The sequence below is a fragment of the Hippoglossus hippoglossus genome, chromosome 10 (assembly GCF_009819705.1).
Source record: "Hippoglossus hippoglossus isolate fHipHip1 chromosome 10, fHipHip1.pri, whole genome shotgun sequence".
NCBI lineage: Eukaryota > Metazoa > Chordata > Actinopteri > Pleuronectiformes > Pleuronectidae > Hippoglossus > Hippoglossus hippoglossus.
The window spans coordinates 20,779,709-20,793,493 of NC_047160.1; the positions used below are offsets into that span (position 1 = coordinate 20,779,709).

The 13,785-nt window shown below is 42.9% G+C and overlaps 1 protein-coding gene across 3 annotated transcripts in view; it reads right to left on the reverse strand.

Moving 5' to 3' along the window:
- The window catches only part of rab28 (RAB28, member RAS oncogene family), a 46,622-nt gene that overhangs the window by 15,227 nt on the left and 17,610 nt on the right, over positions 1–13,785 (reverse strand). Inside the window, exons 5-8 of one of the 3 annotated variants that reach the window (XM_034598268.1) lie at positions 9,148–9,251; positions 8,986–9,063; positions 4,893–5,020; positions 3,589–4,856 (exon numbers count right to left, since the gene is read on the reverse strand). In XM_034598268.1, coding sequence (XP_034454159.1) covers positions 4,928–5,020; positions 8,986–9,063; positions 9,148–9,251 — 275 coding nt within the window. In that variant the 3' untranslated portion in view covers positions 3,589–4,856; positions 4,893–4,927. Of the gene's footprint in view, positions 1–3,588; positions 4,857–4,892; positions 5,021–5,901; positions 6,357–8,985; positions 9,064–9,147; positions 9,252–13,785 lie in introns of those variants that run through there. The other 2 variants (XM_034598269.1, XM_034598267.1) reach the window with 2 other exon arrangements.

A 13,785-nucleotide genomic window follows, 5' to 3' on the forward strand; every position in this document is an offset into this window, starting at 1 on the left:
CAATAACTGTCTTAATAGCTTAGATTCGTACTGTTTACTTATTTTTAAGGAGAAGTTATTGTAGCTGTTTGTGTGTTGTGTCAAACATTTGAGAAATTTATAGGCTCTTCAGTCACGTTTTGCAGGAAAATATGTTTATGTTCCCCCCCCCCCCCCCCCCCCCCCCCCCCTCGAGGTATTTGTCCCAGCCTGTATTAAACAGTAAAATGTAAACTGAACTTTCTCTCGTCCGAAGCGCTGATAAAAACACAGACCGTCACAAACTCCAGTTTTTATATTTGCAGAGCTCTGATTATTATGATTGGCTCGTCTGGATGATGCTGTCGTATGTGCATCAGCATGTTCGATGTGTTTCTACACACGTGACCTGAACAACGCAGCCACAGCCTCGTCCTAAATCCAGTCTGTTGCTGTTAGTCCCATTTAAAGGTTAACAGAGCAGCATCAGGAGCATTAAAAACACTCATTCAACCTGATTTTCACTGAACTGTTCCTTTAACCAGCGATAACAAGAATGAATCCATCACTACGGGTGATTGTTTCTGTATTGCCTCATCAGAAGTGTTTTTACAGTGAAAGAATATCTCTTACACTGAGGCTCTTGCTTTGTTATTCCTCTCGCTCCCCCCCCCCCCCTCTCCCTGCTGCATCTAAAATCTGATACAAGAGCCATTCAGTTTGAAGTGCTATTCATTACAGCCCACTGGAAATAGCAATCATCCATGGCCTCTAAAGGAGAGAGAGACTTTAGGTTTTCTGTCCCCGTTCCTCTTTTTCAGAATCCGTGCTTTTACTGGCAGCTCTTCTCAACCAGACCGGCAGACTAAAAATATGACCCCTCTGAATGCCCACATCCTTCGCCCCGAAAATAAATCACGTGCCTTTCAGCCTGAGCAGACGCACGGCACCTTCCAGGACGGTGCCGTCTGTCTCCACGAGCTGCAGCCTGTAAAGGAGACACGCCGAGTTCTCAGATCACAATCTACAAACTCACACACACACACAGACACACACTTCGGGACACCCACAGACAACAGGCGAGAGCAAACGTCTGAAGTGCCCTGGGAACTGAGCTGCGCTGGCTCCACCTCGGGCCTCCGAATAGCTGGATGCCAGCTCTGGCCCAGTGCAGGCCCTGTTTTGCTTTGCCTGTCACTCCTCTCGCTGCTGGCTTGCCTGGTGCACTCCGGCAGAGAATAGGAGCCAGTGTGGGGACCGGGTTGGGGGGGGGGGGACTGGAGCTCATCAGAGGGGTTGACTCAGTCCTGCCTGCTCCCTCAACGCTGTGGGTCTGGCACTCTGCTCAGGTGGAAAACGGAAGAGAGTGAGTGGGTAATCACGAGGGTGTTGGCTCCGTTCTGCCCACACACACAAAAAAAAAGAGCCCGGCCCACAACTATGGCCCTCTTACCAGTTTGTCGTGTGTGGTTTTCTGAGACTGTCATCGCAGGGTTTGTGCAACGAGGAACACAGACGAGGGAAGAGGAGGGAGGAGAAATACAAAAACGTTTGTGCCCGCTGCAGTAAAAACTTTCAGGGACCAGAAGTGTTTTGGTTTCTGACGGAGCCAAACTTATTCTGAGACGACAAAGTACCGAGCAAATTTAACGTGTCACTGGGGTTTAATATCAACAAATGCATCCCACAGTTTGTCTGCCTTGCTTCTGCATCTCTGCTGGTGTGTGTACCTAAAAGAGTGAGCAAACACCAGAACCAACACACACACACACACACACGGTGATTCACCGCAGCTGCCAAAGGAGCAGGTAGACAAACTCATTTTGATGCAAATCACCCTTGACTTTTACTAATCTGTCAAAAGCCTCACCCTCCTCAGGCATTATCCACGCTGTGATATTCTTTCCTTCCGTCTTCGGGTGGGGGGGGGGGGGGGGGATCTCTGTTGTGTGCGTCTGAGCTGGAAACGGGCTGCGAGTTGTTTTCTTTGCAGAAACACCTGTCTAAACAGCAGCAAAGCCAAGGGCAAGTCTCGCCTGTCAGCGGCGGTGACAGCTCCTGACAAAAATTCAGCAGAGACGATCCCTAAGACGTCCACTCAAGCGAAACAATGCACGTGTGCTGGAATGACCCCAGCTGGGCCTCCTCACTCGCCATTCAGTGTCTCTGCAGAGGACGGGCGGTGACATTTAACATCTGAATGGAGATAAAAAATGTGAGATGTTCCTGGAAAGATAAGAGTCTTTGTTTTTGTGTCTCTGTGGTTTTGAATTCACTTAATCCGTCTAAATATATACGCCGGCGGTTTCCGTGACATTGAATCCAAAAACCAGAACGTACAGTTGTGTGACAGCAACAAAAGACTGGACTGCTTAAGTGATTAATTAATGCAGCTTACAACCATTAATAAAGTCGTTTGTATCGCCTGTCCGGAGTGGGGTTAGGGGCTGTTTCAGGGAGGCTTTACTGAACAAAGACCAGGTGGCTCATTAGCTACTGGAGACTTAGGAGGGGGATCTGTGGGCCGGTCGAGTTTCGGTCTTATGCTTGAATTTCAACACACGGATGCTTAATCTGCGACGCCTTCATCAGCTCTGGTGCAGCTCCCATCACCCGCTGCAGCTCCGGGGCCTGTTCCTGTTGGTTTCTCTTATCGTCATGAGAGTGAAAAATGACTGAATCTGGCAACAAGCTCACAAAGGCTGAGTAATGAGAAGCTGCACATTCATACAGCTCCGAATTTGGTAAAACTACACTGCTCCAACTCATTTGCTAATTGAGGATATCTTCAACTGTCTCCACCAACAGTCCAAAAGATGCAGTTTACTGTAAATGTGATGAAGCAGCAAATCCTCAGAGTTGAGAAGCTAGAAACAGCAATTACTTCAGTTTCTGTCAGTCGACTAAATGTTGCCGCTCTGACGCAGTTCAATACACTTTTCATGGTAAAACAACCAAAGTATGAAAGTTTGATGGAAAACCAATTTTCCTAATGATGTAAATAATTAACTGAATGTAACATTTGAGATGTCGACACTGGGCTCTTTGATTAAAGAACAGTTTTAATTGTTTATTTATTTATGAAGGTTTATTTAAGGGTTTGATAAATTGAATCATTCTTTAGATGAGTACAGTATCATGTGAGCAGATTACAACCCTAACTTTAAAACAAACTGTCTACCTGTTGCTCCCTGGTTGAAGGAATAGTCCACTGAAAATCTCTTTGACTAGAAATCCACTGAAAATCGTTTAAAAATCAAATTTTCATTTCATTAAAGTTTGTGAGGTGACAGGTTTGTAAGTTTGCAGCTTTCCAGGTTCACAACAGTGACTGGTGCTGACGGTAACTCCACAACATACATGTAGGATGGAACAGACTCCTGCAGACATGTATAACATCTCCTTATATCATCTTATACATAATATTACTGCCTTCAATGGGCTAAAGTTGTACAAAAATGTATTATTAATTACTTGTTAAATACCTTTAAACTCCTTTTCTGAGGAATCAAACTTCAGCTCTTTTCAAGTCCTGCTGGTGCTTTATATATATATATATATATTCTATATAAAATCAATTTCTGCACAAAGGATATCACAAACACTCACAGATGCACAAATCACGACTTGTTTTCCATGTCGCATTTTTTATTCAGAAACACAAAGCGGTTTTGCCGTATAACATCAACTTAACGTCTAAATGTACATTCATAATATTTCTATAGCAAACGTTTTGTTTAAATGATCAGAATTCATAAAATGTGTTGTCATGATTTCTAATCTTGGAAACAGAGCAGACAGGTTTTTACAGTACAAACATTATGTTGCTCATACGACCGATGAATCTGAAGTGGACAATAGTTTGACAAACAAGTTTAACAGACAACATCTACGTCAAAACTAACAATTCACAAACTGTAAAACAAGCTCATGAAACGTGGTCAAAATGAAGATCCAGTTAAACATGTAATGTTTCATAACCATTCATCAGATCAAACTTCTGTTCTATAACGGACAGTTGAGTAGGCTACGACCTAACTTTACTTTAACTTCAGCTCATGCTCAGCTGGACTCTCTGGTGTAGTTCCTGTATCATATCCATCTCTCTCCATCAACACTTTATCAACTCAGTGTCTGAACTGTTCTCTATCTGTGAATATGAAATACTTAAACATCAAACTTCTAGAGAATGGACAGGCTACTGAAGCAAAACACATGATTCGGAAACAAAATCAAAAGAATATAAAATGTAAATGTTGATTTGAGGTTGTAAAACTGAAAGATTTCTCTGTAAAATAAAAGTACATGGTTCACATCACAGCCCCTAATTGGCAACGTAAAGAGATTCTAACGACTACTTCCCTTCTGTTCACCTGAGGAGCACCACAGACATTAAGGAAACATTTGGTTTCGCCTCCTCTGTGTCCCATTCGTTCACTTTGCAGTCGTAGGGACAGAGACAGATTAAACAAGTGCAGATAGTATTTTTATTTTATATATTTCATCATTGAAACATGCTCCTAGTAGCAACAGTAGAGTTTGATATATATATAAAAATATTGTCAACTACCAGAGTGAATGATTATAGTAGATTTCTTCCTCTCTTTAACAATCGGCTTCATACTAACACTTAAATCAAGTAATTGCTTAAAGAGTCTTTATAAAAATCATAGAAATGGAACGAGAGCTGCGTGTAAACACAAACAAATTAGGTCCCTTTGCCTTTTTTAAATATTCAAACAGGCCAAGGCCTCAAAATCACACAGTCTGTTCTTCATCTCCCCCAAACAACTGGCACACAGGAATACAGAGAACACACTCTCCAGAAACTCTGAAATAAGGAATACTGACTGAAGAATTTTAGATATTTAAGTGTGTGTGTGTGTGTGTGTGTGTGTGTGTGTGTGTGTGTGTGTGTGTGTGTGTGTGTGTGTTGTTGGGGGGGGGGGGGGGGGGGGGGGGGGGGATGTCACTGCACCACACACATGGAGCTGCGTGGGGGGTTGACTGTCCTGGCCACGGTGTCCTGACTGTAGTTCACAATGTCTGCCTTCACCACACGCTGAAAAAATGCAAACACACAGAATTGAACATGAACAACGGCGTTAAATGCACAAGGATTTAATGACATAATTTAAAGGATGTTTCTGAAACCTCGGATGTTCTAGAGACTGAGGAAATATCCTATGAATAATAATAATATTAGCTGTTTATTACAGTTATATAACAAACTGCACATTACAACTTCAATTATCATTGTCAGAAATTTCTACTTTATCAAAACAATACTGCAAGAATAGAGTTAGCTTAGCATAACACTAAAAACAAGGGAAAAGAGCTAGCCTGGTTCTGTCCTAACTGTTTGATGGATGATGTGAAAACACAAACTCTAACTCTGTTGTCTAACCCTGTTACTGTTTATAAGTTCTCAACTGGACTATTGAAAACAAATCTGCTGAACAGTTGGTTGAGAATTTGATCACGTCCAGAGGATTAATTCAGTTTTTACTGAAGATGAGCACCAGGAAACAACTTTGTGACAACAAAAATGTTGCATTTCTGTAATTTTTCCCAATAAAAGCATCCCTTCAGATCCCTTCAGGAGAGCTTTTAAGCATCAGCAGGACATTTGTAGTAGCAGTTAATGAACACAGCTCTGATATGGCTAAAGGAAACAGAAAAACAAGTACAAGCAATGAAACCAGACTTTAAACCATAGAAATGCAGGTAGAAGCTGAAAGAAAACGTTATCTGGATATGAAATGTCCTGTATCAGGATGTGAGACTTTGGTCATGTCACACAGTCATGAGCTAACTGGCTATAGCTTTATATGTCATTGATAAATATGAGATAAATATGATAGAGATGCAGTTTTTCAACCTTCTCATCTAAATAAAAGATGTTTCCCTGAATTCTTTAACAATCCTGGGTCAAACTCCAAGTGGTGACTTAATGGTGAAAATATTTGTGCACTCCTGATCCAAACAAGTCAGGAGGAAGATAGAGGTCAAACTCGTATCTGTTCCCATCATCAAGGGTTTTCTCAACAAGCTTAACTTAAGACACAGCTTAGATTCAGACGACAGTTATTATAAACTCTGGGATAACTCAATATAACAACAGATGTGATGTGATTATGTCGGGTTTTCTCTACTTTTTCTAGAGCTCTAATCTAAAGGCATAAAATATGTCCACTACCGTGATTCCACTAGTTAATACAAAGCTACTGTTTAACAGATATATGACCGAGGGACTGAGATATATCTGTGAATACGATAAAACTGTGGAGACATACTTCCAGCTACTGAACAGAACATATTTTGCTTTGCTGGGTGTTTTCTTGACTAATGGGGCCTTCGTCCTGTGGGTAGTCCACCAGCTCAGCCTTCACGATCCTCTGAGCGGGTTCAACACATCAGAGCAGCCGAGCGATGGACGTAGGCAAAGAGACAAAAAAAGAAAAGGGGTGGGAGAGGAGGATGAGGATGAGAGGAATGAAGACCAAAGTCAGACAGGGTGAGGACAACCAGGAGGAGAGGGTGATAGAGTGAGAGAGAGAGGATGAAATGTGAGTAAAGGTGAAGCATGCATCAACTGACAACAAGCAGACACAATGAAAAAAATAATATGAGGCAAGAATAAAACTCAGATCGATAAATTAGTCTTCAGCTCCCACAAAGTGTTTTTTGTTCTTCCTGGAGATTCAATTTATCGAGCTGCACAAGGAACTGTTCTTTTTTACTTTGAAGAGGAATCCCGGAGAAAAACTCTTAATGCAAACAAGAGCTACAGGCAAATAAAAAAAAGAGCTCAGAAAGATGGGTTAGTGTAAGAAGTGATGGATCTCTCTCCCAGGAAAATCAAAGTATAACAGAGCACATTAACAAAATAACAACATGTAAAACGTTCCTGACTAATGACAGTGTCTAACATACATGGAAATTGCTCATTTTGTCCCAAAGTTTTCAAATTAACAGTTTACACGGATATGAAACATCACACACATATACACAATCTGGAGATTAGTGGCAATTCAAGTTCAAATCAGTGTAAATTAGATTTTAACGGTGAACCAGGCTGCTGGACTCTTTGCTAAATAACCGCAGGGGAGACGGCCACATGGCTGAATACCAAGTCCTGGTTGGCTGCCTGATTAACGAGCTGCCGAAGCCTGTTGTCGGAGCCAGTGAGTGATCCGCGGCCTCTGTATCTGATCCTGCAGACAGAGGAGCAAGATGGAGAGGGCTGCCAGGCAGAGGTAATACTGTCAGGGGTTGTGACCCTCATGTTCAGCTCTGTAAACCTGACAGCTGATAATGAGGCTGCGCTGGCCCCACAGCAAGACCCAGAGCTGTGAAGTGTTAAAAGCTTCTCTATGACGTTCCTTCTCCTGTGCCACAGAGTTAAACAACAGACATGTGAGATTTGGTGTAGATCCAAATGAAAATCCAGCTCTAGTGAATTTAAACTGGGTTTTATATGGGGACTGTTGGCTCCTGGTGGACGTACTGGGTGCCATTCTAGTTTATCTTGATGGAAACTGATCAAATAAAATGATTACATTAATCAGTAATGGAAATAACACTTGGTTGCAGACTTATCATGTGGTGTGTATTGAATGCAGTCAAAACAGTACAAATGTATAACTTAGAATTTGGAAAAATAATGTTATAATTCTGTGAATTTTGTGTGTTTCAGTGAACTGGTCTTTGCCTTTTTCCTTGAAGAACAACCTTGTATCTATCCACTCAGCCGGCTTGATTAGCCTGGATTAAAGCACTTTGCTTCTCTGACCGAGCTATCAAGGGAGGAGAGGACGGGGGAAGTAGACAAACAGCTCCATTAGTCAACGGTCATTTATAGTTCGTCAGCAGTGTTGATGAGAGTAGAAGGGCTTGAGAATTTGGCCGGTCCTTCCCCTCCATGCTCTCCCTTCTCCAGAGGTCCTGACCTCTCTGTAGACCCCAGGCTCATCAACCACTACCCAGCCAGAGTGGCTCCAACTGGTCATATCAGACCCAGGATTAATGCTTCTGGGGGAGGTGACCTTGTAAATTCTACAGCTGCCACCACTGGGCACCTCGGTCTGGCTGGCAAGCCGAGACGCTGCTTTGGCCCGAAACAGCGGGAGATAACCCAAATAAATCAGACAGACAATTCTCACCTCCTCACCTCTACCACTGCCTACCTTTAACCTCTGACTTCACGCGTTAATGTGGTCAATGTGGGCGTATTTACAGATGGGCAGTGTCCGCAGCACGTAGACCATCACCGGAGGCAGACGTAACAAACTCGTGTTTACACAACAAGAGGTCCTTTACAGTGTGTGGTGACCTCCACTGACCTAACACACTCCCCGTGACCTCCCTTTAGTTCAGGCATAACATGACACCTAATACCAGGAGAGGTGAACCCAGACACATACTTTCACTCGTTTAACATTCAGCTACGAGTAAAAGTGGCTGGATAAGAGCAGAGCAAAATCATAGATAGGAGCAAATAAACTATTAAATGTCCCTGAAGAGGGAGCTGAGTAGACATTTCAGAGAAGTTTAACAGACATCGATGTCTCATTATAGACGTTTTCAGACATGAACTCCAGAAAAATGTAGCAGGAGATTGTCTGAGTCAGAGGCATTCACCACTACAGAAGAATCTCCAGAGCGTTCAGGTGGCGTCTGTGTGGAGCATCCAGGAGGCAGAACAGAACATTTAAATTGAGCTACAAAAATAAGATGCACATCATCTGCCCTCATCACCAAAAGCCCTCGATCTTGTTGTTTTTCTAAGTTGATATTTCAAGGTATCTGCTACATGTTTGGCATCTTTGTGTTTGTTTGTCTGCCAATTGTTAGAAACATCAACGCACCCACTCGTAAGCGATGATTTGTCCTACTGCATTCTCACATGGGCTCCCTCGGACATTCTCCTTTACTTTACTTTACTTTTAAACTTTAACAGTCACTACCAATAATTTCAGGAGAAGATCTAGAGTTCGGTGCTTGTCAAAGCAGCGTATGTCTTACCTGGGACTGCTCTATTTCTGCTTTGTTTAGCTTTACACCAAGAATCTCAGCAGCCACCCTCTGGAAACAAAGATTCACCTGGAGAAAGAGATAACAAGAGAGAAGTTAAGCATCACGATCATCTCATTCTGTTTAATTCTTATTGATTGAGCTGGTACCTACCGAGTCGCCCGTTTTGGCTGATACAAACTGACTGATGAGGCTGTTCTCTTGGCAAAAGCGCTGGTGTTTGTCAGCCTTCACTGTCCTCATGTGCTCCAGGTCGACTGTGGACAAAACACAGTGTTACATGTGACAAAAACCTACAAGAGATAGATAGATGGATTTATGCAGTGGTTACACAGCACTCTCGCAGGGTTAACTGTCACATATCCGAACATAAACACAAAAGATAACTGTTTACACTTGAGTTAAGATGGGAGGGGGTCTGCCTAGTGTAGGAGGATGGTGCAAATAAAGAGATGTGAAAAAACAAAGTGTAATTCAGCTTTTGTTTCGCGGCGCTGAGACTGACAGTGGTCAATTCAGTCGCCTGGAGCTTCCCTCCCCAGCTGGTATGAAAGCGTTGATATGACACATTCCTCCGTGTAAGACTAGTACAGTTGCACCCTGAAGCCATGAACCTCTGTTTGACCCGAAACAGACAAACCAGCCAGCTGCAGAGGAATACTTAAGAAACAATACGCGGGTGACCGAAGTCTTCAGGCTACACTCGCAGTGAGAGTGTATGATGGAGAAAACAGTTTGACTTATGAGCGTGCCGGTCTTTAAGGTGGGTACGCAGGCCCAAGAACTGGGTCTGTCACCTCCACGCTGATTTACTGAGAGCACACAATGACAGCGCCTTCCTTTTTAGCTATTGTGATCGCGTCTCGGTGCATTCGACTCCTGTGCACTGATACTAGGTGCTTTGCTTCTCTCCTTCCTCACTATGGGGTCACGCTGGGGTCGATGGGGAAGGTCACCCGGGGGTCTTACTGCTGAAAGCAATAGCTTCACTCTTTATTTCTGGCTTTGTGCAGAAAGGCGGCCACACCCGCTATCTGGTGGATACAGGCTACTGTACGGTGTTGCGTTTCTCTCGTCCCCCCCGAGTTTTTCTCTTTGTGTGAGGTTTCATTGAAGCTGTCAAGGATTTACCCCGTTCTCATGCCCTTGTGTGTGTGTTTGTGTGTGCGTACGTGCATTCGTGCGTTAGGAGGATAAAGCCAGAAGCAGACAAAGAAAAAGAAAGATACATATCAAGGAAGAAATGTAAACACTGCACTAATCCAGTGTTATTAATATCTCAGTAAGTCATATGACCCAAAAATGTTAAAGGCCAATCCACAGAGACAGAAAAATTTATTTTTAAAAATGGCATTGGACTAAAACTAATATGACCATCATCATAAGTGACATATAAACACAAACCTTTCTGGGCAAGGGCTGACACTTTTACAACTACTCAATATCCAGGACAGACTGTCACGTCTCTGCCTGGTGCATAAACACTGCTGTCTCATAGGCGTCAGCGGGTTATTAATTCCAGTCATTAACAGCGGAGGTACCCAGCACGCTACTAGAAGTAAACTCGACTAATCCTTTGGATCCTGCACACTTGGGAAAGGTTATCAATCATATGTCACAGTCAGATTAGCCAACATTAACAGAGTGGCTCAGGCGCTATGAGGTAGGCACGTTACTATAAGTTTTTAAAAAGGGTTCTGTCTGTGGGCACAGGTTGAGCATCAGGTGGAGCGATACATTCCACCGATGGAGAATCAGTCTCAGATATCAACTGAGAGGTTTCACCTGGTTGTTATAACATCAAAATAACTTATCAAATCAAAATTTACAAAAGAAAATGAACACAAACAAGCATCAGTGTGATAAGAACTAAATTGAAAAATATTGTTGCATATTTTGACTTTAAATTTGGGCTATGTCCCGTTCATTATCATGGAGGAGGTGCGGTATGACTGATACTGCAGCCAGCCACCAGGTGGCAATGGAGATGCTTTGGCTTCACTTTTGGGGAACCGCCATGTTGTCCATCTTTATATACCTTTTATGTTCAAGACAATCATTTTCCAATACTATGTTGATCCAAAACATTTACTTGCTTCAGTTCCTCAATCCTCCACTTTGGTGCAAAAAATAACTAAATAAATAATATTCTGGATCTGGTGAACTTCAATGTGGTTTCACAAGGGGATTGATGTGCCCTCTACTGAGTGCCACTCTAGTTTTGTGCATGTTCTTGTTACTGATCATGATTTGTGAACAAGTAAGTAGCTCCTTAGTTACAGAGTAATACCGTTAATTCACCCACATTCTCACAAAAGAATTTAGAAGCATGTGGCATCTGTCTGTGTATCCTGAATACAAGACTAATCCCAGTTTCAGTGTTATGCTCCATTTTTCTCCCTAATGTACCCATTTCTACTTATCAGGTCAAAACAATCTTCCTCCGATGATCTGGTTTCCCTCTGTTACTGTCAAACTGTACATCAGCTTAACAACCCCTAGGAAGTGACTGCAAACACGAAATACACTGTTTAGGCCTCTGAGCACATAGAGATAGTGGAGAGGATCATCACTTGTCAGGAGCGATGGCTCTCCCTCGCTCTGGTCACCGTCAGTGTTTATTTAAAAGGTCTGCCTGTCACTGCACTGGACTGCAAGACAACAGTTAAAGATTAATATCTGCTGGATGAATTAGGCTTTTACCGTAAAACAAACCCCAGTTTGTTATTGTGGTGACCTATTACGTAAGTGGGAACACAATCAAATGAGAAGAAAATATGGACGATCTACTCCACAAGTTAGTGTATGTGGGGATGGAAGCTTAGATCCTTTATGGAAAGAATCCTCTTCCTGGCAGACCTGATTATCCTGAAACCAGACAGACTTGGAGAGAGGTTCATGTCACTAACAGACCTGAAATTAGTGAGGGGGTTGGACTTTGGTTAGATTGATCTGCCTGAAGCAAGCTTTGAAACCAAAATCCTCGCTAGTTCTAATTCACTGAGATGAAGATGCAAAAACTGCCAATGACATAAATTAAATATCTAAAAACTATTGTTAAAGTGACTTTAATTGAGATTATGAGAGGCTGTTCAAATGCTCACAAGTAATCACAGGTGGCACAAAGCCAAGGATGGGGGGGGATTTGGTGGAACATTTTGGGGGGATCCCTGTTGTTAAAATGACACATCCAGAGCACTCTGGTGGCCAAACGGTTACAGTGCATGCCACAATAGCACGGCATCCATGGTGGTACAAAGCCCTTCTTTATTCCTGGTTTCCTGTCTGCCTTGTAAAGACAACGCCACAACAAACACCTGACAGTGTGATTGCACTCTCCAAATCTCTGACACAGAAACATGGCACTCATCGGGACAATAGGTTCATGTTATGGCCACAGTTCCTGAGAAAGTGTGGTTTGTCCATCATTAGGCATCACAGACAGGTCTAAATACTACAATACCCATGAGACTAGTTTGCCATTGCCATAGGAAAATAAACCAGTCACAGGCATCAATCAGAACAGTAGGGTCACAGTAAAACTTGTTAAAGAAATATGCCATCATAGGTGCTGCATTTTATCAAAAGTGACACAGAAAACAATAGTGACGTAATTTACGATGTCAATTTTCTTTTATATTTCTCAACTACGTCATCTTTAGCTCTCGCCTGCTTATGGCGGGTCACATGATGCACCTTTGGAAAAATTCTATGTTGACAAATTCAAGGATGTGTCCTCTTTAGACTTCACCAACACATTCAGCAACTTCAGCAACAATAAGCTAACAGCTCTATATTGGCTAACAGCCCCACAGTCCTGCTGTGGTGTGGTCTTCAGGGGTCTTTTTAAAACCACGCTGTGATAACAGAGACACCTACTTACTGCTCTGCCAGGTCGGCTGCTGGGGACCAATTGGAACAGTTTACCCAGCTAGCAACAGCCAGAGAATAAGCTTGACATAACACAGTTAATTGTCGACAGCCTCGCTTTAAACTAAACAGCAGTTGGTGCAGTGGGGAGTTCGAGGGCTGCGAGAGGAATGTGTGTGTGTGTGTGTGTGTGTGTGTGTGTGTGTGTGTGTGTGTGTGTGTGTGTGTGTGTGTGTGTGTGTGTGTGTGTGTGTGTGTGTGTGTGTGTGTGTGTGTGTGTGTGTGCCTGTGTGTGGTAGTTATGATCGGGCGTGTGTGTGTGTGTGTTGTCAGAGACCTGGGGCTCTGAGGGGTCATATCCCATTAAGTGAAAGTTACAGGATTGAGCCTAATCAACCCCAGGGGAGAACCTATCACTTCCAACATTACCTCACACTATGCCTTTAAGACCCTGTTAAGAGGGTTTGCCTCAACTTCCCCTCAATGACGACCATGAACCAAGACCAGACTGTATCATGAGGTGAGGATTATCAGACCAGGTTACAAGCATAGACTGGATATACAGATGGACCACGCGTCTCCACTTCCAACACATTGTACAAAAATATAGCTAATTATCCTGCATACGGGTGCTGCCATCTTGCACTTTAACAACAGCCACTGACTGCACACTAGTGATCAGGGTGTGGCAAAAGCAGGAAGCCTCTGTTTGGTCAATATTACACCCATCACCTGTGAAGTGTGTAACATAAGTCTATATTTAGTCTTACAATCACAGTGTAAAAGCTAACGTTGCTTATTAGACCGTGTAGAAAACCTTCACCATCAGTCACTTGTACATTAAATGTCCGTATTACTACTCAGCTGTTTTTGGAGAACAAACAAGTGAATGTCTCTGATGTCTGCTGATCACATAAGACC